Source organism: Macrotis lagotis, chromosome 1 (genome assembly GCF_037893015.1).
Source record: "Macrotis lagotis isolate mMagLag1 chromosome 1, bilby.v1.9.chrom.fasta, whole genome shotgun sequence".
In the NCBI taxonomy this organism is placed as follows: Eukaryota; Metazoa; Chordata; class Mammalia; order Peramelemorphia; family Peramelidae; genus Macrotis; species Macrotis lagotis.
In genome coordinates this window covers 539,792,772-539,814,923 of record NC_133658.1, presented here as the reverse complement: position 1 = coordinate 539,814,923, position 22,152 = coordinate 539,792,772, and the positions used below count along the sequence as shown (strand labels likewise).

The 22,152-nt window shown below is 36.2% G+C and overlaps 1 protein-coding gene across 1 annotated transcript in view; it reads left to right on the top strand.

Annotated features, from left to right (window-relative positions):
- The first annotated feature begins 17,545 nt into the window (after nt 1-17,545).
- MBTPS2 (membrane bound transcription factor peptidase, site 2) overlaps nt 17,546-22,152 on the top strand; it is a 40,648-nt gene continuing 36,041 nt past the window's right edge. Inside the window, exons 1-3 of the mRNA XM_074214255.1 lie at nt 17,546-17,769; nt 20,063-20,211; nt 20,836-20,974. Coding sequence (XP_074070356.1) covers nt 17,695-17,769; nt 20,063-20,211; nt 20,836-20,974 — 363 coding nt within the window. The 5' untranslated portion in view covers nt 17,546-17,694. The remainder of the gene's footprint in view (nt 17,770-20,062; nt 20,212-20,835; nt 20,975-22,152) is intronic.

Below are 22,152 nucleotides of genomic sequence, written 5' to 3'. Positions count from 1 at the left end.
TTGACTTCATATATTTACCAGATATATAATCCTGGGCAAGTCACTTAACTTTATTTGCCTCAGTTTCTGTATAAGTAAAATAAGTTGGAAAAATGGCAAACCATTCCAGTATCCTTGCCAAAAAAAAACAACCCCAAAATATGGGTCACCAAAAGTCAGACAAATGAAAAAGCAACAGACTGACAACAAAATTTCCTGGAGTGACCTCTGATGTGAAGTGAATATGTTGGATGGTGAACATCCTCTAGGGTAAACATGGGATTGTCATGACCATTATTCAATGTGATGAAGCAAGTAGCCAATAGTATCCCTGGTAGTAAAAAAAAAAAAAGATGAGGAAAAGATAGAGAAGTAAGAAGTATTTTAAACCTGGAGAAGAGAGAAGTGATATCTAAATTTATGACCACATTAAAAAAATGCTATATACAAAATGTTGAAAAGGGCTTCCCAAATTTCTCCAAAGAAAAAAAACAAAAGAAATATAAATAGGAGCATGAGAAATTTAGATTGAATATTTATAATTTCAGTAGACTCATCATTTAGAAGAAAAGGTGTATCCCTGACATGTCGTATATAAAAAGAATTTTTGTTTATTTTTATAGAATCATATTTTCAATCTACTTAAATACTACTTTCTGGGAATAATGGAGTATCTTTCTCAGATCTCCCAGTTTCTAGAGTGTACCCCTTTAAGATTATCTTCCATCTACTCTGTATATGTCCTATATATGTATGTATGTAAAGATGCATATATATATATTTATATATAATGTATGTATTTCTTTATATATTATCTCCTTGGGAGCAGAAGAGAGTAATGTGGGGGGGAGGTGGGGTCACTGGGCTCTCTTTAGTGAATGTTCCCATTAAATTTGTATATCCTACACTTAGAACAATGCCTAGCATATCATCAGTTATTATAAAATAATTTTTAGCTGATTGATTTAAGTAAATCCTTAAATGATTCCTCTTATCATACACATTCTGAATTCATTTTATGATTACTTTTCTTGAAGTAGGACATATTCTATAATATTTTAGCCAAAATGGGGCAGTGTCAGGTATAGAAGCAGAAGAAAGGCCAGTCCTGTTAGGTTCAACTGCTCCAAAAACCAATGAAGAAGATGGGGCTGATTACATTAGTAACTTTGCCAAGGAATTTGGGGAAGCTAGATAATAGAAAAGGGGCAAGTGAACTTTTTAAGAAGCCAGTTTATACATGGTAAATGGATAATGTTGTGGGAATAAAAGTACAGTGAATGCAGGGAAGGGATCATTTAAGACCCAGACAAGTGATGCCTCCAATGTTTCATCATTGTATTACATGGAAAAGTTTCATTAGTGTCTGTGTTAATTAAAGCTGATATGTTATGATGCTCCAGACCCCACACCCTATGTGCAATAGAATTGAAGGAGACAATAATGATGAAACTATTGGTCAAATCCAGCCTAGAACTGCCTCTTTGAATTGAAATGACTAAATTCTTCAGTTCTCATCTTATCTAGCAATGGAAAATAAGCATATATAAAACACTCTATAATATTTGGACCACTATAGTATGGCTAACACCATACTTCACCAGGCTGAGGAATGAGGATGTCCCACATGTCCAGCATACCACTGCCATAAAAGAATGCTATCATGGGTAGAAAAGTTGCATGAAAGAAACTACTATTTTGCCAATACCCATTCCATGCTGTATATCTCTAACCCATTCTATACTGATCTTCTTAGCTCTGATCTACTATAAATTCTTTCTAACTTCTATGTAGACCTTGGATTTCATTATTCTATGAATGATTTTCTCTTTGCTTTCCCATACCATGATTTAAATCATGCCTTCTTTTCCCAAGAGTGTTTTCTGCTTCAAGCTAATAACCATAATCATAATGTTAATTACTCTTAATCATCACTACACTCAATCTCATCTCTCCCCCTTCCCCCATCCCATCACAGACAGGGTACTGACATGGGATTTTTAAGGTGAGTATATTAATGTAAAGGTGTAGTTCTGAAAGTTCTATCTAGAAATAACAGGAGAGACTGGATAATGTCCTATGATCTTTTATGGAAATCATATATATATATATATATATATATATATATATATATATATATATATATGTATAGTCTTGGAATTCCACATCTTAAATATATTGGACAATCATGAAAAAGGCCCCCAAATCTAGAATGGTCAACCATCTGTCCATGGTTCAAATTGGATCAACCAATCCACCCTTCTTGATTGTCATTGAGACCATCCAGAAAGAAAGCTCTTACATAAAGAATGAGATGAAGACTCTGATCCCCCACCTCTATCCCTCCTTCATGGATCTTCCAAGCTATCTATAGCTCAGTGAGACTTAAAGGTTATAAATGACTCATCTCTGGCTTTAAACACACCATCTTGGATTTAACTGTCAGATCTGGTTACACAGCAGCCTTCATCAGGTGCTGTTTCATGTTGTTGTCATGGAAGCATGGCCTAAACCTAAGACCCAAGTGCAGATGGCAGCATAGGTCCATCCTCATTGACAGAATGGTATTTCACTTTATCCATGCTCATATGTTCTGTCATAGACCAAGATAGCCCAAACTGGGACTTCTGAATCAAGCAATTGAGAATTAGTCACTTTCTTGTCCTTTAAAGATACCTATTCTTTAGTATTTAGTCAAAAAGTTGTATTTGCAGAGTACTGGCCCTGGAGTCAGGAGTACCTAAGTTCAAATCTGGTCTCAGACACTTAATAATTACCTAGCTGTGTGACCTTGGGCAAGCTACTTAACCCCATTTGCCTTGCAAAAACCTAAAAAGAAAAAAAGTTGCATTTGTCACAGAAGAAATTTACATAGCACATTTTTAACCAATATCTTTTTATTCATATACTCATTCAGCAACTGAGCTATTTGCTCAAATCTTTATTTAACCAAAACTTTATATATTATAAATAAATAAATAAATCATCATAATTCTTTTATCCTAAATCTCTATCTGCTCATTTCCCCCCTTAAAACAAAAGATTTCTATCACTGAAAACCACTCAGTAGCTGTGATTAGAATGTTAGCTCTTTGAAAGCAGAGAGGATCTCCTAACAGGGTCAGGTAGGTAGTATGTGGTAGGGAGCTGAATTTCATATAAATATAGTAATCTTCATTAGGGAATGACACTTTAGTTTACCAGAGCATTTCTTTCTAAATACTGGGGGTGGGGGGAAGCATACACCAAAGTGTCAATCATAGAATTCAGAAATGGAGTGTCCACTCTATACTTGAATAAAGACATACTTATATCATTGTCAAAATATTAATTACTAATTTTTTGACAATACCAAAATTACAAAATGACAGTACTACCTAAATTACTTTACTTATATATATATATTACCATAAAAATCAAATTAGTTAAGTTTTACTTTTTAGAGCAGGAAAAAATAACAAAAATTAATCTTGTGGAACAAAAGGTCAAGAAATTCAAGAGAAATCATGAAAACAATGGGAAGACCTCAAATAATAAATCTCAAAGTAGTAATAAAAATAGTCATCATCAAAACTCTTTGAAACATGTCCATATCTTTATCATCCTCCTTGACTGGAAAGAAACTTTGTAAACTTTGGGAAGGTCAAAGGATTTAGACCTCTCCTTGGAATCCTAGCAGTATCTTTGTGAAGACAGTAGCTAACTGAAGCATCCTTATCAGGCAGCAAAGACAAACTAGATATATTGAATAAAGATAGTACTGAGACATAGCTACAATGAACTCAACAGAAAACTATACCATGCCTAAGGGAAACTTCATGAGAGCCTCCAAACAGGGAAAAAAACTTCTAACAAATAGACATTCAGGAGTTATGAATTTTGCCAAATAGACCCTAATTTTAACCCACTTTCCCTCAGACTAGGTAACTGGGGGAAAAAGTACCTCACAGACTTCAAGTGAGGAGATATTTATATCACTCTTCACACTATGCTGTTTTAGTTTTTAAAAAATTCCTTTCTAAAAGCTAATTAACTCTAACTGAAATCAATTGATAATCATAGGGTAAGCACAGAAGATGGAGTTCATGATTTATAATAATAGAAAACCACTCCTGCCTGTGGTCAGAACCAGATTAAAATGTAATTGGAAAATATATAACAAAGTAAAAATACAATAGAATATAGGTGATGTTGATATGTTTTTAGGTCAATCTGTGTCCCACAAGGATCTTCATGTATGGTTTAATGACCCTCTTTCTATTTGAGTTTGACCACTGACCTGGACTATTACACACAAGTTCCAATTGGTCTCCCTGCCTCATTTCTCCCTTTTCCAGTCCACCCTCTACACACACACACACACACACACACACACACACACACACACACACACACGATTCTAATGGCTCTCTAATACCTCCAGCATCACATATAAAAGCTCCTGGCATTTGAAGTCTTTCCCAATGTGATCTCCTCTTCTTTCTCCAAGCTTTAATCAAAATTCCTATAGGAAGTCTTTATATGAATTAAGACAGAATCAAAATTGCAGAGTCAAAAGGAGAATTCACATACTGACTATTATTATGTAGTGAAAGATTTGAACAGCAATTAATATTAAAAACACAAAAAATAAAAATGGGTTGCAAAGATAAGAACAAAGTGGGTAAGGGGACATTGCTATTATATTCAAGGTTTTCAAAGGGCTTTACATACAAATGCAAATAAATAAATCTAGCAAGTGGTACCATATATTCAAATTTGAACTATCCAGAGTTATAATTATGCAATATATGATGATTTATTACTGACCTATATACCTTGCAAATTGAAGTAATGCCACTAACCACTTCAAAGCATTATTCACTCATGCTCATTAAAACCTAGTATTTTACATTTAATCTTCACTATGGTCTTTCAAAGTATGCTCTATAAGTATTATCATTTCCATCTTAGAAATAAAGAAACTGAGGTTCAGAGAAATTAGATGACTTCACAAGATCATAAAGTTATAACCCTGTAGATTTAGGGTGGGAAGGGAACTTAGAGGCTATGCAGTTAAACTCCCTCACTTTACAGATGAGGAAACTGAGATCCAGAGCTATATAATGACTTTTCCAAGATCATATTTATTAAGTGTCAGGGGTAGGACTCAAGGTCAGATCATCATTGACTACAAGTCAAGTACTCTTCTCAATGCATAATGCTGAGTTCTACCATGTTAAAGACCATGTGTCCATCTTTGAGGTTATTTAACCATTGGGTACCCTCCATTGGGTACCCTTGGGTTCTCCTTGGCCAAAGAACCTAAGAATTAAAAACCACATATAAGAACTGCTAGACTTTAGAAAAGCATGGAAAAACTGATACTGGGTGAAGTGATCAGAATCAGGAGAACATTATATCCATTAACAGCAACATTCTGAGATGGATTAAATATGATAGATTCAGTTCTTCTCAGAAGTTCAATGATCAAAGACAATCCTATGTAACCTGCTATGGAAAATGACAACCACATCCATGAAAAAAATTTATGGAGATTGAATGCAGAACAAAGCATATCTTGTTCACAGTTTAAAATTTCTTTTATGTTTTTCTTTCTTTCTCATATTTTTTCCCACTTAGTTTTAATTCCTCTTTCACAACATGACATGGAAATATGTTAAATACAATCATACATATACAAGTTGTTTGCTGCCATGGGGATGGGGAGGGAAGGAAAGGTGTTAGAAAATGCGGAACTCATAAGCTTGCAAATGAATAAATGTTGAAAAATACCTTTGCATGTAATTGGGAAATAAATAAATAAATAAATGAAAGTTGTTGAAAAGCACATAGGAGAAGAAGACATGGATGGATTCTACTATGGAAGAACCATAGTAGAATATAACCACATGGATAGAGTCTACTATGGTAGTTCTATTAAAGTGATGATTGAGCTCATTTATTTAGATTCTTTCATTTATCAATGAAAATTTTTAAAGTTATGTATTGAAAATGTTTTAAACATTTTCCACAACTTCTTTATACCTGCTTTCATATCCTATTTTTATAGATAAAAGTGGCATTTGGGAGAATTATGAACTCAGCCTGAGGCTCAGGATAAAAGAATAGAAGGGTTGAGAAATGAACATAGAAATTGTGACTCATGTAATAATTAGAATATTGTACAAAACTGTCTTTTATTTCTGTAGTTAAAATGATGGCAGAGGCAGATGGATAGGCTGTACAGTGCTTGGAGTGCTGGACCTAGAGTCAGGAAGGCCTGATTTTTGAATTCCACCTCAGACACTTCTGTGAGATTCTGAGCATGCCACTTCATATCTGGCTACCTCCATTTTCTCATCTGTAAAACAGGTATAATATCATATTGCAAGGATAAGATAATATTTATAAAGTGTTTTGCAAAGTACTATGTAAATACTAGATATTGTTTTTATTCAGAGAAATTACTGTTATTGTTAGGACACTGTACTATATTAATTTTCCTTTACAGTCATTAGTTTGCCATTTACCTTTTCTATATCTTATCTGACATATTATTTAACAGATGAAAAAGGTTATATCTTAGACAGTTGGATGAGATTACTATAAAAAAAGAACGCTGAATTACTCTAACTTGTCTGATGTTGGTATTCAAGTGTGAAAGTGGATTTCCTATATAGCAGCTGCAGTGAGTAGACTTTGCTTCATACTTTCTTGGAGTAATCCAACAGGTAACTCTTCTTACTCTGAATATTTGAATAGTAATAAAGAGAGAAGAGAGAGATAAACTACCATATTGCCAGACTAAACTGCATGGTCCACTAAAAGAGAAGTTTTTATATCAAAACATCAATTAGCAAAATGATAATTACATTATAGGTACTTATTTGGATGAATATATTCCAAAACAAGTCTGATATTAATTCAAGGATTTGGATACCTACAGCATTGAATGAGTAGTTAAATTACCAATGTTGACCAGTTAGGACTTTGACCCAGGTAATTCAGACTCCCAGGTCAGGCTCTATAGACACTAGCCCATGATTCCTCCATTAAATGAATAGATATCCCTCAATAAAATTATTAAATTGGTCAGGTCTGTTTTTCAGGACCCACCTTCTAATGTTGGGGCAGAGAGGAGGTACAGTGGATAGAGCACCAAGCCTAGAGTCAGAGAGACTCAACTTCTGAAATTCAAATTCAGCCTCATACACTTACTACCTTTGTGACCCTGGGCAAGTTACTTAACCCCATTTGCTTCAGTTTCCTTCTCTGTAAAATTAGCTGGAGGGGGAAATTAGCAAATCCCTCTAGTATCTTTGTTAAATGAGGACACAAAGAGGCAGAAACAATTGAAAGGAGTAAACAGCAAAACTTCTTTATGCTTTATCCTTATATCTTCTCTCCAACCATAAGGGATTAGTGCCCTTAAATCCTTTTTTTAAATTTTATTTATTTAATTCAATGGGGTTAAGTGACTTGCCCAAGACACCCAAGATTACACAACCAGGCAATTATTAATTGTCTTAGACTGAAATTGAAGTCATGTCCTCCTGACTCCAGGACTGGTGCTCTATCCACTTTACCACTTAGCTGCCCCACTTCCTTTATGTTCTTTCATGCTATGTTTCAATTAGCATTTGAAAAAGGCCAAGACATGCAGGTTCCAGAATGTAGGACAGAATAGGATAGGATCCTAATTCGTTTTTCTCTCTTTCTCAGTGACACTTTTTCCCTCTCCCAACACACACACACACACACACACACACACACACACACACACACACACACACACACACACACGTACATACCCAAACAAGTCCTATACATTTTTCTTTAGAAATATCATATATATATATATATATATATATATATATATAATATATATAATATATATTCTTTCCTTTTAATTCCAACAACCATCACTCAAATCCAGACCATTATCAATTCATATTTATATCGCTTTAATACCCTCTTACTTGGTTTCTTGGTCTCTGGTCTCTGAAGTCAATCCATTCTGTATACTGTTGCAAAGTTAATCTTCCTTAAACATACCTCAGCAAAAAATGATCTCTTCCTAAAGTCTTAACTAAGGACAGGATGGATATCTGGTAGTTGAGGGGTGGGGGCATTGCTCAAGAAGGAAAAGATACTAGCTATGCTTCATAGGAACCTTCTACTTCCTGATTTGTATAATGGATTCAGTGCTGAGAAATTTTACCTCTTCCTTAGGGAATTGGATTTCCCATTCTCACATTCAGTGTCTCAATACCGACATTAGTTCAATTCAGAGAAAGTTGTTAATTTTGTTATATGGGATAGCTCTTTGGAAAGAGAAGGAAGGAGAATATTAGGGATAACTTTGCTAACATAAGAATTTGGATTTCAATAAAAATTCATTTAAAAATTGCTGTTTCTTAAAAGACTAAGAGATTCCCCAGAAAGAAGGGAAGTAAAAATACAAATAGTCAATGTATCATAAACATTAGACATGAAAAAAAAATAATTTATTCTTAAACCAAAAGCAATACTAATCAAAATAGAGTCATAGCATGTATGGCAAAATGATTAGAACAGAATTCAATAACTTGTTTCTGGGGCAGCTAGGTAATGAGTGTAAGGTTTGGAGTCAAGAAGATCTCAGTTCAAATTTATTCTAGCTGTAGGAGGGTGGCCAGAGATCAGTCTATCAGGCAAGAGTCAACTATTTTAAGAAGTTGAAACCAAGAGAATTCAGTTTCTGCCCTCAAGGCACTGGGACACTCCACCCTCGAGTCCTCCAAATAGAGTGGTGGAGGTTGAGGAAGGTGGAGTCAATCAAGGTTTGAGAAGCCCCTTGGAGTTTGAAAGTAAAGAGCCTAGCCTGAGAGGGGCATCTTGATCTGTGGAACTGTAACCAGGCAAGCAGCTGATTAGTCTCAGCCAAGTTAACTGAATCTACATTCGATGGAGGAGGTTCAGCAACCAACACAAATATGTAGAAAAGTAGAAAAGAGACAATCCTTCTCTTATGTTGTCATCTGGAGGGTTTCTACCTTATCTGAAGGGGCATAGAAATAACTTCTTTTATCATCTAGCACCAATTATCTTAACACCTCCCTGGGGAGGAGGGGGATAGGGAGGGAAGTGAAAAAGGGAATAATCCAGACTTATCAAGTCATTCAAAAGCATCAGAAAATCCATTCAGATGCACATCTCACACCCCCATATCAAAATAATGTCAAAATGGGTACAGGATTTAGACATTAAAAAGAGATACCATAGACCAATTAACAGATCAAGAAATACTTTTTCAAATAAAAAGTCAAGAATTTCCAGGAGCTTAATGAAAAAAAGTGCAAAAGAAGGAGGCTTAGCCCTACCTGATCTAAAATTATATTACAAAGCATCAGTCATCAAAACTGTTTGGTATTGGCTAAAAAATAGAGTGGTGGACCAGTGGAATAGACTAGCTGCAAAAGCAGGAGATGATTATAGCAATCTGCTGTTTGATAAACCCAAAGAGTCCAGTTATTGGGATAAAAACTCCCTCTTTGATAAACACTGCTGGGAAAAATTGGAAGTTAGTATGGAAGAAACTAAGATTAGACCAACACCTAATACCCTGTACCAAGATAAGTGGATGAATGCTGGAAAAAATTTCTTAACACGTAACTGGGAACATAAACTAAAATATCAATTTTAAAAAGTGCATTTAGGTCTGGGCCTCCACATGGTTGGGAGCAACCAGGAAGTTTCCCAAGCAATAAATGAGAGATTTTATCCTTGGAGTTCACAGATGTTGCCAGGAGATACCAGGGGATATGCTCCCTGAATTGGCCAGTAAAAGGTCATTCAACTTAATAATCTTTCTCTCCCGCTTCCAGTTTTATTATGGCTCATTGTATGAATCTTCCCTTTGTCTCTCTCAATTCTATGATGAGTCATATCTGTTTGTGTATATGTCAACTTCACCTGGTAGATTATAAACATCCTGAGGACGGGGACTCTGCTGTCCTCAAAGCTTTCAATAGTACCTCAAACAAAACAGGCACTTTATAAATATTTTCATTGAATTCCTAAAACATTTTTTTATCATTCTACTCACCTAACTCAAAAACTTTCAGTGGTTTTCTTTAACTACAAGATAAAGGTCTGAATATTTTCATGTAGTATTCAAAAATAAAATTGAGGATGGCCCAGCACGAGCTGGATTTGGAGCCAAAGACTGAAACTCAAATCCAGACTCTTAACCTGTGTGACCTTGGATGAGTCATTTAATCTCTCATCTTAAAAATGAAGGTGTTAGACTAATCTCCAAGCTATATCCACCACTAAATCAAATGATCCCATGAAGCTTTCCACTCCCTGACCCCAAGCTACCTTGCTAGCTGTATCTCCAACACAAACATTCAAAACCCTGCATTTACTGACCTGATCATTGTGCTTTCACTTTACTGCCTTTGAGATTTGGTTTACACTGTTCCCTTAGTACTGTACTCAGGGGTTTATTGGAACCAACTCTATCTATTTTATGAAAGTCAATTGTCAAATTTTCAAGATGATCCTTTACACCTTAGAAATGCAAATGATATAAATCATATCTTGATTTATTATTTTTGTAGATTGTCTAAACTCTTAATGGCAAAATACTAATATTAAAGATTTAAACATAAAAAGGTACCATGTGTACAATTTTCTTTTGGAAAGCTAAAGATTTTAAAACATTCACCAGCACACATATTTCTATCAAGTTTCAAATCAGATTCTTCTTCCTCCTTCTTTAAAGAAAGCCTTCCATAACTACCCTGCCAGTAGTAAGTATTCTTTTGTCATTCATTTGACATAGCATTTATTGCCATGGACTATTTTCAGTAGTTTTTTTCCTCATATTTGCATGTATATTTAGGTAAACTTTTTTCAAGTACATCTTTTGTGATATGTTTCTCATATATGCCTATATAGTGTGAATTATCAAAACTGTGATGAATGAACACTCCAAGAGACATAATTTCTGGGTAATTAACTATAGCTAGCAAATAATACATTGAGGTCAGTGGCTCTCTCTTATTAACTAAAGACAAAATTGGGGGGGGCCACTGAACATTTAAATCCTTGGGGAATGGGTGTTCCTGAAAGGAGGAAATTGACTCTGTTTAATTAATGAGAGAATGAATATTGTAATAAGAGATGGGCTTATTCTAATGAGGGGTTGGGGTAAGGATAACTCTGGTCTTGGACAAAGAGACTCACCTCTGTGCACAGATCATTCCCCCTCCAAGCAATCTGTACAAAATGATCTGTCCTCCATTCAGAAGACTTACATAGTTGAACTCTGGGCTGAAATTCAACTAGATAAAGTGAATTTAATCAGAACTAAGCTTTCCCAGTTGTGTGAGATCCCATCTAAGATTCGTCATCAATCCTATCCTTCTGCTTTGACCTCCTCTCTAAAAGAGAAAAAATGAAAAGGAAAAAAGTCTAGATCCCCTCCAATATACTGGTAATTGGTCTTTAATAATCATTTCTCTCACAGCTTCCAAAGAATAGAGGGTCACACACAAAGAGGAGCACATTGAACATGAGCAAGGTAGAACATCTAACAAACCAAGAATTGTACAGAAGTGGTGTAAAAGATGCCATCAAAATAGTAGATGATCAGAAATCTATGGGTCAGTCTTGTAACCAAAGTGAGGAACAACCAATGGACTGCATAACATTGTAGAAAGAAAAACAGCCTAGGAATCAGGAAGACCCAAGTTCAATTCTCATGTGGTATCAAATAATTTGTCTGAGCTAGTCTCAAAAGTCACTTCTCCTCTGTGTCCCAAGCAACTGTCTATAATTTCATAGAAGATGCCAATCTGTGTTAATAGATGTAGTTTCTCACTGGGACTTCTATGCACTGATGAAATCACAGGTCCAGTTAAAGCAAGCAAAAAAAAAAACCCAACCCATATGTTTTATTAATATCCATATAACCAATCAATAAATTCACTGGGAATTAAGAACTTATTTTATGCCACATAGTGTTCTGGAAGTTGGGAATACAAAAACAAAGAATAAACAACTTTTGATCTCATGGTATCCAGAGAATTAGGCAGGGGTAGGAAACTTACTTTCTGCCTAGGCCATTTGGATATTTATAACATCATTTAAGGGCTCTATTTCATCAAACATTTAATTAATTTATCCCTAAAAATCTCCAAGATATATTGAATTTCTAGTCCCACCTGAGGTTGCCTTGGCAATGACAAACCAATATGGCCTACAGTTTTCTCATCCCTGATTTAAAGGAAGACCTCCTAACCAGCCCCACTTCTAGCTCCATTTCCCCCCCACCTCGGCCCCCATCCCCAACCCATCCCCAGCCTGTTAGATGTATCCCACCCCTGTGCAAACTTTAGGAGTATAATGAACAAAGGTAAGATTAGGTGGCAACATGCCATTTTTGGAAGTAGCTAAACTGTATAGAGAACATAGAACTAGAATCTGAAAAATCTGAATTCAAATTTAGCTTCATTCACTTACTGTGTGTCCCTGGACAAAGTCATTCCATCTCTGTCTTCCTCAGTTTCCTCTTCTGTAAAATAGGGAATGATAATAATAACACCTATTTACCAGGATTATTGTGAGAATAAAATTAGATGATGTTTGCACAAAATGCACTATATTTGTACAATATATGAGAAATATACTCTTTAAATCCAGTCCTGGAATGAGTACTAACTGGGATCAGTTCTGAATTTCATTCTAATACCTGGCCAGAATAGAATTTGTCAGGTCAGCCAAGCAATCTGTTAATGCACCATGCTGTTGGCTTATATTCTGTTTCCAATTTAAGAATTTAGCTCCTAGAAAATATTTGTTTGAAACTAATCCATATAATTTGAGTTTCACAAGGAAACTCATTTTTCCTAATAAATGACAGAGTCTCTAAATAAAGAATGAGATTTCTTCACCTAAGAATCTCTTTTGAGAATTCTGACAAACTAAATTTTGAAATATGATGAATTATTAATATGGCTCATATTAAATTGGTAGGAGATGGTTAAAATTTCTTGTCCTAGAAAAGGGAAGACAAGTGAGTCCTGTACTGTTTCTGTTGCCATTTTAGATTAATTTAGTTAGTATCAGAATTTAAAAAGGAAGTTAGAATAAAACCTCAGATGGCAATTAAATCTTGGAAGTTAACAAATCCATATCCTAGAGATTCTTACATCTTTCCAATAACCCTCAAATGCTTATTCCTTTGATATTTCTATTTTTCACTGGGGACATTGGAATGTTTGTCACCTTTATGAAAAGCTCCTTTCTTATTGTTGCTATTGTTCATCCTTGTTTCACCTAAGTGTACCAATTGTATCACGAAGGTAATGTCTTTTTGACTTACACGTGGACAGGATTTGAGTGAAGCAGATCTGTGCAAAGTTGTAGCCTCCCTCTCCTCCAAAGTTATCGAATTCCAAAGACAAAAAAAAAAAAGATTCAGTGGGTTACCTTGACCTTTCTAAATTAAGATTTCTCCCAGCTCTTAGTTTGTCTGAGACAATTCCCATTTAATGAATAAGGGCCAGGTAAGAATTGAAACAAGATAGTCCAATTTACCATCCAAAAATATCACTCTGGGAGGAAGGACCCTCAGAGTTTTGGGATGAAATAAAAACCAATTCCTCCTTCCTTATATTCTAAAATCAAAATACTTTTACTGGTGTTTTCATGCATTATTGTGTATGTAGGTGACTATCATCACTCCCTCCCTATCCAGAAACCATCCCTGAAGTAAGACTTATACCAAATAATCTGTATACTATTCTTTGAAAAAATAATTAGCGTGCAACAGCTATGTCCCTTTAACTGAGAAATGTGTCAGTTAAGAATAATTCTGCAAGTTGTAAAAAAATAACAAAGAGGTCAATTTCTTTTACAGACTCTTCCCACCTTCCAGTATGGGGGGAGATGTCTTCATCTTTTGTATGCCTATCTGCTAAGAGAGCTTAACTGATATTTAAATTACACATTAAATTAGTGGAACTATTGCAGTTAATAGATAAAGTGTCTCTTCAGATATATATATATATATATATTATTTCAATGTTAAAGCATTTGTTTATGTCACATAGTACTTTGGGTTTACAAAGTGTTTAATATTCATAGATTCACAAACAAAAAAAAAGGAAGAGATGGCAGAGATCACATTGTACAGATTCCTTATTTTAAAGATGAGGAAACCTTGAGAGAGATCCAATTAGGCCAAATGACTTATGGGCAAAGCTATCCAGTTGGTTGACAAAGTTGGACTATTATCTCAATTCATCCTAATTACAACTATATAAGGTAACACAAGTATTATTATCCCCATTTTAAAGATCCCAAACCCAAAGCTGAGTAAAGAACTTACCCAAGATTTGACTAATTGAGTAGCAGGATTATGAGTCCAAAATCTTCTAAATTCTCTTTTCAATTTTATTTATTTTATTTTCCATCTACATGCACATGTATATTTTTAAGTTACAAAATTTCCTTCCACCCTCCCTTCCCGTATTTACAGATTAGTCATATTTGGTATGAGAATTAAGATTAAGGGAAAGAGATACATAAGAGATAATTTTTATAAAGTGTCCTTCAGATTCTGAAGGGTTGGTTTGTTTTTTTGTTTTGTTTTGTTTTGTTTTTCTTCCACTGGATGGGGATAACATTGTCCATAGCCAGTCTAATACAGTTGTCCTAGCTCTCTGAACTGCAGAGAGGAGCTGCTTCTATCAAGGTTGATCATCTCATAATGTGGGTTGTTAATGTGTACAATTTTATCTTGCTTCAAATTCCAAATTCAATGATTTTTTCCCCAAAGATGGCATTTTTTCCAAAGTTGTCTTCCCACAGTGCAGACTACAAAAGACTAACAAAAGAGAATTTGAAGCTGGTGACATAAAAAATTAAAGAGACATAGTTTCTGGGTAATTAATCATTTTATCAATCATATTAACAGATAATTAATAAAAGGTGTCAGTGGAACTCTCAAATGCCAAAGACATGCCAAGGAACCCATTCAACACTAATATGCCCTTGGAAAAGTAGATGTTCCTGAGAGTAGAATTCAACTCTGATTAGTTAACAACTAATGAGAGAATGAATATTATATTGAAATATGGGCTTATTCTAATGAGGGTCTGGGAGACATGATTCTGATCACTCAGAATTGATCAAAGATATATATATGCCCATGTCACCCTATCTAGGGTAAGCAAAACAATAGGGGAATCCACTTTTATCCACTGCTGTCCTTCCAAAATACAATGGACTAGAATCCATTAAGTCACCTAAACTACAATTTCTCTACCTTCTGAACAGATCTAAATTTTCCCAGTGGGATGCTTCTACCCAAGATTTCATCTCTTTCTCAGCTCTGCCCTTTATAGTAGAAAAGTCTGCAGGGAATGAGAAAATAAAATGAGGGGAAACCTTAGTCCTAATATAACAACTGGTTATTAATATGAGAAAAATAATCATATCTTTCAAGATAGATTCTTCAAGGTAGAGTTCATTAGAATGAAACCTATTTGTTATTAGGATTCAGTTCATTTTTTTTAATTGTATACTTAAAGCCTAGCATGGTGTGTGGTACATAGTAAATATTTAATAAATATTTATTGACTGATTGGAAGATACATTTAAAACATACAGAAAGCAGCAAGTAAATTTTTGTTATGATCCATTTCATGCATATATTTGTATTTCAAAATTGAAAATATTCATTTCTTTACCTAGGTTAGAAAATTAGCTGCTATATTAATTGATGATATTTGTCCTTCATTCTCATGATGTCATGAAAAAGCATATAAATTGGATTTGAGTGAGGGGGTGCTATGCCAGGTCCCCAATCTCACTTTCTCTTCTAGAGCCTCCTGGGTCCAGTGACCAGATATGAATCAGGATGACTGGAGATGGCCCTGGATGACAGGCAATGAGGGTTAAGTGACTTGCCCAAGGTCACATAACCAGTAAATGGCAAGTGTTTGAGGCTGAATTTGAACTCCTGTCTTCCTGACTGCAAGACCAATGTTCTATCCACTGCACCACCTAGTTTCCCCTATATTAATTACATGAAGCTAAAGTGGTGGATTATTTTTCCTTTTTTTTTAGATCAAAACTACTTTGCCCTCAGCTAGAACAAAATCTCCCTAGGTCAAAGGATCTTACCTTAAATATAAGTAACTATAAGTATATAAGTAAGGAATTAATGGAGATAATAAGAGAATACCTAGATGTTTTCAATGAATATAATACATCAGACTCAGAAAAGGATACTCAAGAAACTGGTAGATATGATCACCATCACTGATCTTTGAAAATATGTAAAAAATGAGAAAAGTGCTACCAGATTAGAGAAGGAAAAATGGTTACCCCCAATTTTAAAAAAGGGGGAGAGGATAGAGTCTTCAAACTCTAAAAAATTGAATTTACTTTTGATTCCTAGTTCATAGCAGGTACTTAATAAATATGTATTGATTGATTTGTTAGGTCTTGTTTGGACTGGGGTTCAGGAGCAGGAGGCAATCCTCACCAACTCAGAAGTTTAAGTCATCAAGACCTTGGAACTATCATTATAGATGGGATGTTACAGTCAACCAATATGACAGACAATTCCTGAGCATCTAGAGTGTCTGGACTCAAACAGAATGTTATGGGCTTGAAAGTTAGGATTATACTCTTTTTTTAAGAAATGAACTAAAAGGGGCCGCTAGGTGGTGCAGTGGATAAAGCACCAGCTCTGGAGTCAGGAGTACTTGAGTTCAAATCCCACCTCAGACACTTAATTACCTAGCTGTGTGGCCTTGGGCAAGCCACTTAACCCCATTTGCCCTGTAAAAACCTAAAAAAGAAATGAGCTAAAATGAGCCTAATATGTGGGGATTGTGCTCCATGTATGAAGGAATGCTTTTATATTTGTTAATATACACAGGAATTAAATATTCTTTTGTAAAAGTTTATGTTAGGGATAGCTATGTGATCCTACGGATACAGCATGGGCCCTTAAGTCAGGAGAACTTAAGTTCAAATTCAGCCTCAGACACTTGATAAGTAGCTATGAAACCTTTGGCAAGTCACTTAACTTTATTACCTTGCCAAAAAAATAAAGTTAATCTATTAGTGACTAAGTGGAACTGAAGTTTATAGGCAACCTACCCCTATCCCTACACCAGCAGTAGGGACTGGATCCTAGAAAGTGAGACAGTGAGCCTAGACATCTCCAATCAAACTGAAGAATTTCTTCAAAGCCATTACAATATTTGAGAAAGAAAAGGTGTCTGATTTATTCTAAATTCACTAAAGAAATTCCACTCTTTAGATATCATCTAACTACTCTTTTTTTTTTTTTTTTTTGCAAAATTCCGTGGACAAGTAGGCCTTCGACCAGTAAAAGAATAAAGACCATTTAATAGAGGGGAAACTGTCACGTGGGAGGGAAAGCCTGCAGCCAGGCAAAGGTTAAATTCCCAGGCCGGGAACGCTGACGTCAGACGCAAGCGCGCCGCCGCCCAGCGCCGAGAGGAGGAAGTACGTCCTTTTTGCGAGGCTCCGCGTTCTCTGGCCGGAAGTATCCGGTTGGGAAACGGAACTGCTGAAGACAAAGAGACCGGGACTACTTTGGTTCCGGGCCAGATGCTCTGTCAGTAGGAACTCCGCGGCTCGGAGAAGGGGTTGGCGGACGCCGGCGGGGAGGTCTGTCCTCCCTCGCGGGCCGTCGCCGCCATGATCCCGATTCCGCTGGTGGTGCTGGTGATGGGGGGCTGGTGCGCCATTTACCTGGCCGACACCTTGCTGAAGGTGAGGGCCCGGGCCCTCCCCCTCCTGGTTCTCCGCTCAGGCTCCGAGAGGGGGAGCCGGCCGGGGTGTGAGTGGGGGATGGGGCCGGGGGGGTTAAGAGAAGGCTCTTCTTCCAGTCCTGTGCCCCCCCCCCGCCTCCCCTCCCCCTCCCCCGCAGGCCCCCCCCTCCTCCTCAGTCCTCCCCTCCCCCAGGCCTCCCTTCCCTCTTCCCTCCCAATCCGACCCCCTTCCTCCCCAGCATGTGGTCTCACTCAGTGGCAGGAGGGCGGGGTGTCCAGTGAGGGGGTGCCCAGCAGAGGGCGGGTCAAGTTCCTGGCCTTTTGTCTTATTTGTTTGTCTGTTTTCTAAGAAATATTTTTACAAGTTCTTCTTCTTAGGCGTGTGATGTGATTTTTGAGCTAGTCCCCCTCACTTTCTCCCAGAGGAGTCAGCAAGATCTGAGTTCAAATGCTACCACAAGACGCCTAAGGAGGCAGAGCAGAACTCTGGACTAAAGAGACTATACACCTCTCAGCCTCAGTTATCCCATTGTTAAAATGAGGATGATAGGAGCAGCTAGGTGGCACAGTAGATAGAGCACCGGCCCTGGAGTCAGGAGTACCTGGGTTCAAATCCAGTCTCAGACACTTAATAATTACCTAGCTGTGTGACCTTGGGCAGGCCACTTAACCCCATTTGCCTTGCAAAAATCTAAAAAAAAAATAAAAAGATATTTTCCTGAGAAAGAATCCATAACCTTCATCTAATTGTCCGAGGGGGTCCATGATGTTAGGGCTCCTGCATGCATGCACACACATGCATGCATGCACACACAGACACAGGCTAAGAGTCCCTGTTCTAGTCCAATGCCCCTCATTTTATGGAAGAGCAAATTGAGTTCCAGAGGAAACAAAGGTATATGATAATTAATGATGATGTTTGCCCTTTCTGGAAGAAGACCATGATATCAGAGAGATGATATTATGACAAACACATGGATTGGATTTGAGCGAGGAGGTACTGTGCCAAGTCACCTGCCTCACTTTCTCCCCCAGAGCCATCTGGGTCCAGTGGCCATATATGAATCAGGGCGACTGAAGATGGCCCTAGATACAGGGAAGTCAGAGTTAAGTGATTTGTCCAAGGTCACACAGCTAATAAATGCCCACTGTTTGAGGCTGGATTCAAACTCCCATCCCCCTAAGTTTATAAGACCAATACTCTATCCATGTACCACAAAAACTAAATTTCTTAGTTTCCAATCTGGGTTGATTTTTTTTCCCCTGGTTTTTTTTTCCTCTCCCCTTGCCCGGGCCCCTAACAAGATAATAACATAAAGAAAATTCCATAAATATCATTATTGTAGATTTAGAGAGGGAGAAGGCCTCACAGGCCCTCTAGTCCTCTTCTCTTGTTTTATTGATGAGGAAACTGAGGTAGAGAGTTTAAACAATTTAGCCATATTAACACAGTTCATCACTGGTGGAATTTGAACCAGGGAGCAGAGTGAGCAGTCTTTATACTGTATCAGTTTTTAAATGGAATAGGATAGTTTGTTATTGGACTACATTAATAATAATGAAATGTTAGACTGGTACAGTAGAAAGGGTTCTGGCTTAAGAGCCCTGGGTTTAAATCCTATCTCTGTCCCTTCTACCTATGTGACCTCAGAGAAGTTTCCTCTCTCCTCTCTCCTCTGGACCTCAGTTCCTCATCTGTAAAATGAGAAGATTGCTCTAGATGGTTTCTCAAGTCCCTCACCACTCTAATTGTAAACAGAAACTAACACCTCCACTGTGGTTATAGTTTAAAAAAAACAACAAAGGAACATCTTTCTTCCAAATCCCATAAAATGGTCAGTACACTGAACTTAGGGTTTTAAGCTCTGAGTTCAAGTCTTAGTACTTCCTAATTGAATATAAATAACATACATAACTTTCTGTTGCTTAGTTGCTTTCATCTCTAAAACAGGCATGGTAATATATTCTCTCCATCAAGACTTATGAGAAAAATTTAAAACTTAAATTGTTCAAATAGGTTATTATTGAGTTTTTTTTAACTTTTAAAGAGCCAAATGTAATCATTACTTGAATCATTTTTGTTCTGGAGTATGTCAGTCCAGAGCAGTGTCAGAGAACAGTTCTATGCTCACTTTCCTCATCTATGAAATGAGAGGGTTGGACTAGATGATATCTTGGACTCCTGCTAGCCTCAGATCTATTATCCAAATCTTGATTATCTATAGGAATACTCTTTAATTTTCATAAGTACCTTAAAAGGTCGATCTTCAAAACCACTCTTTTCTTTCTCCTAGGCATCAGATTCTTTGAAGACTTCTTATGAAGAATGGTTGACATCTTATGGATTGAGCATCTCCCCTTTTCACATACGATGGCAAACCCCTTTCTTCAATCGTCTCTTTTACGACTGGGGACGTTGGAAACCTAGGCTGCTTTACCAGTGGTATTCTTTGCTTGTCTGTTTTTACTTTAATTGATAAGGACAATGATATCAGTTACTGGAGTTAATATTAACATTTGTTAATCTCATAATTTTCTACTTCAATATAAAATTATGATTTAAAAGCAAAATGCTTAATCAACAAAAGTAGTACAAGAACATATACATAACTGTACTGAACACTTGGATGTTCATTACATTCAGGTAATGTATGTACACATACATCACCTCTGTCCAGTAAAACAAGTGAGATATATGTATAAATAAATCCAATAATTACAAGAATTTATAAATCATTAATTGCAAGAATGGGAAAAATACATTGTTTAGATAAAGTTCCAAGCACAATTTTAATTTTTCTCTTCGCTTATATTAGGAAAGTTAGGTAAAGTTGTCATTTGTGCCTTTTTCAACAAAAGAATTTTTGAAGGTATGTATAATTTATTAGCAGAATGATCAGTTTCTCCTTTAGTAGATATGTCTGAGGCTGATGCAGTAAAGACATAGCTTTATTTCTTTTACTTGTTATTATTTTGATTTTGAAAGTAAAATATATCACTGATCATTTAACCTAATGATATTTGAGGTGTGAAGTACTCTGTATTAATCTGAATTTCACCACGACAGGTTCAATTTAGGAATGGTGTTTGGAATAATTGCCATGTTCAGTTCTATTCTCCTCCTTGGAAAAACCCTGATACAAACTTTATCACAAATGTTGACTGAAGCCCCTTCTGCCCAGAATGATCGGATGCTACAAGTTGTGGTCAGTAGCTTTTCTTTTCCTTTTCTTCCCTGCTTTCTGGAATATGTAAAGAAAATATTTCCATAACTGCTTTTCACTAGATAGATGTGAAAATATATTAGAAATCTCATAATTTTCCAAATACTTGGCCGAAATATATGTAGATATCGTTTTGAAAATGAGAGGAATTAGTGTGAAACCTTATGGACTTAATGGAAATAATTAGTGATGAATAAAGATTAATAATAAATCAGTAATAGTAATAATAAAATAATAGATTGTTAATAAAGATGAGAATACTAGAAAGATTACATGCTTACATTTTTTGTGCAAGATTGATATTAAAGGTAGAAGTTTTCTTTTACTCTTCAAACCTACCAAGAAGTTGAGTTAATACTTTGGGGAAAATATATTTCATTCATGTTACTATTTAAAGATTATCTTTGGGGGTAAGCTAGGTGGCGCAGTGGAAAGAACTCCAGCCCTGGAGTCAGGAGGACCTGAGTTCAAATTCAGCCTCAGACACTTAATAATTACCTATCTGTGTGACCTTGGGCAAGTCATTTAATGCCATTGCCTTGCAAAAACTAAAAAAAATAAAGATTATCTTTGAAAGTAGTATAGTAAAGGGATAATAGGGCCAGCTTCACTATACAGGAAAGTTGCATTTTCATTCTTGGTCAAATTTTATACCTCCAAAGTTCTTAGAATATATTTAAATTCTGTGAATTAATTCCCCCTTCCCCCTTTTTTCAATTTATGGCAAAATGCTTTTCTGAGTAAATACTGTCTATTATGTATAGGATCTCTCAGTGACACCTACTCACACTTCTCTAATACTTGAAAGTTTATAAAACCAGGGCGGCTAGGTGGCATAGTGGATAAAGCACTGGCCCTGGAGTCAGGAGTACCTGGGTTCAAATCCGGTCTCAGACACTTAATAATTACCTAGCTGTGTGGCCTTGGGCAAGCCGCTTAACCCCGTTTGCCTTGCAAAAAAAAAAAGTTTATAAAACCTTTGAAACTGCCCTTTGAAAGTGGATATTGCAAGTTAGGTATTCCAAGTTTTATCTTCTCCATTTTACAGACGAGGAAACAGATGTAGAAAGCAAAGTGACTACTTCCATACAACTATTAAGTATCAGAACAATGTCTTGAATTCTGGGCTTCTGAGGCTAAGATCATTACCCTTTCCATTG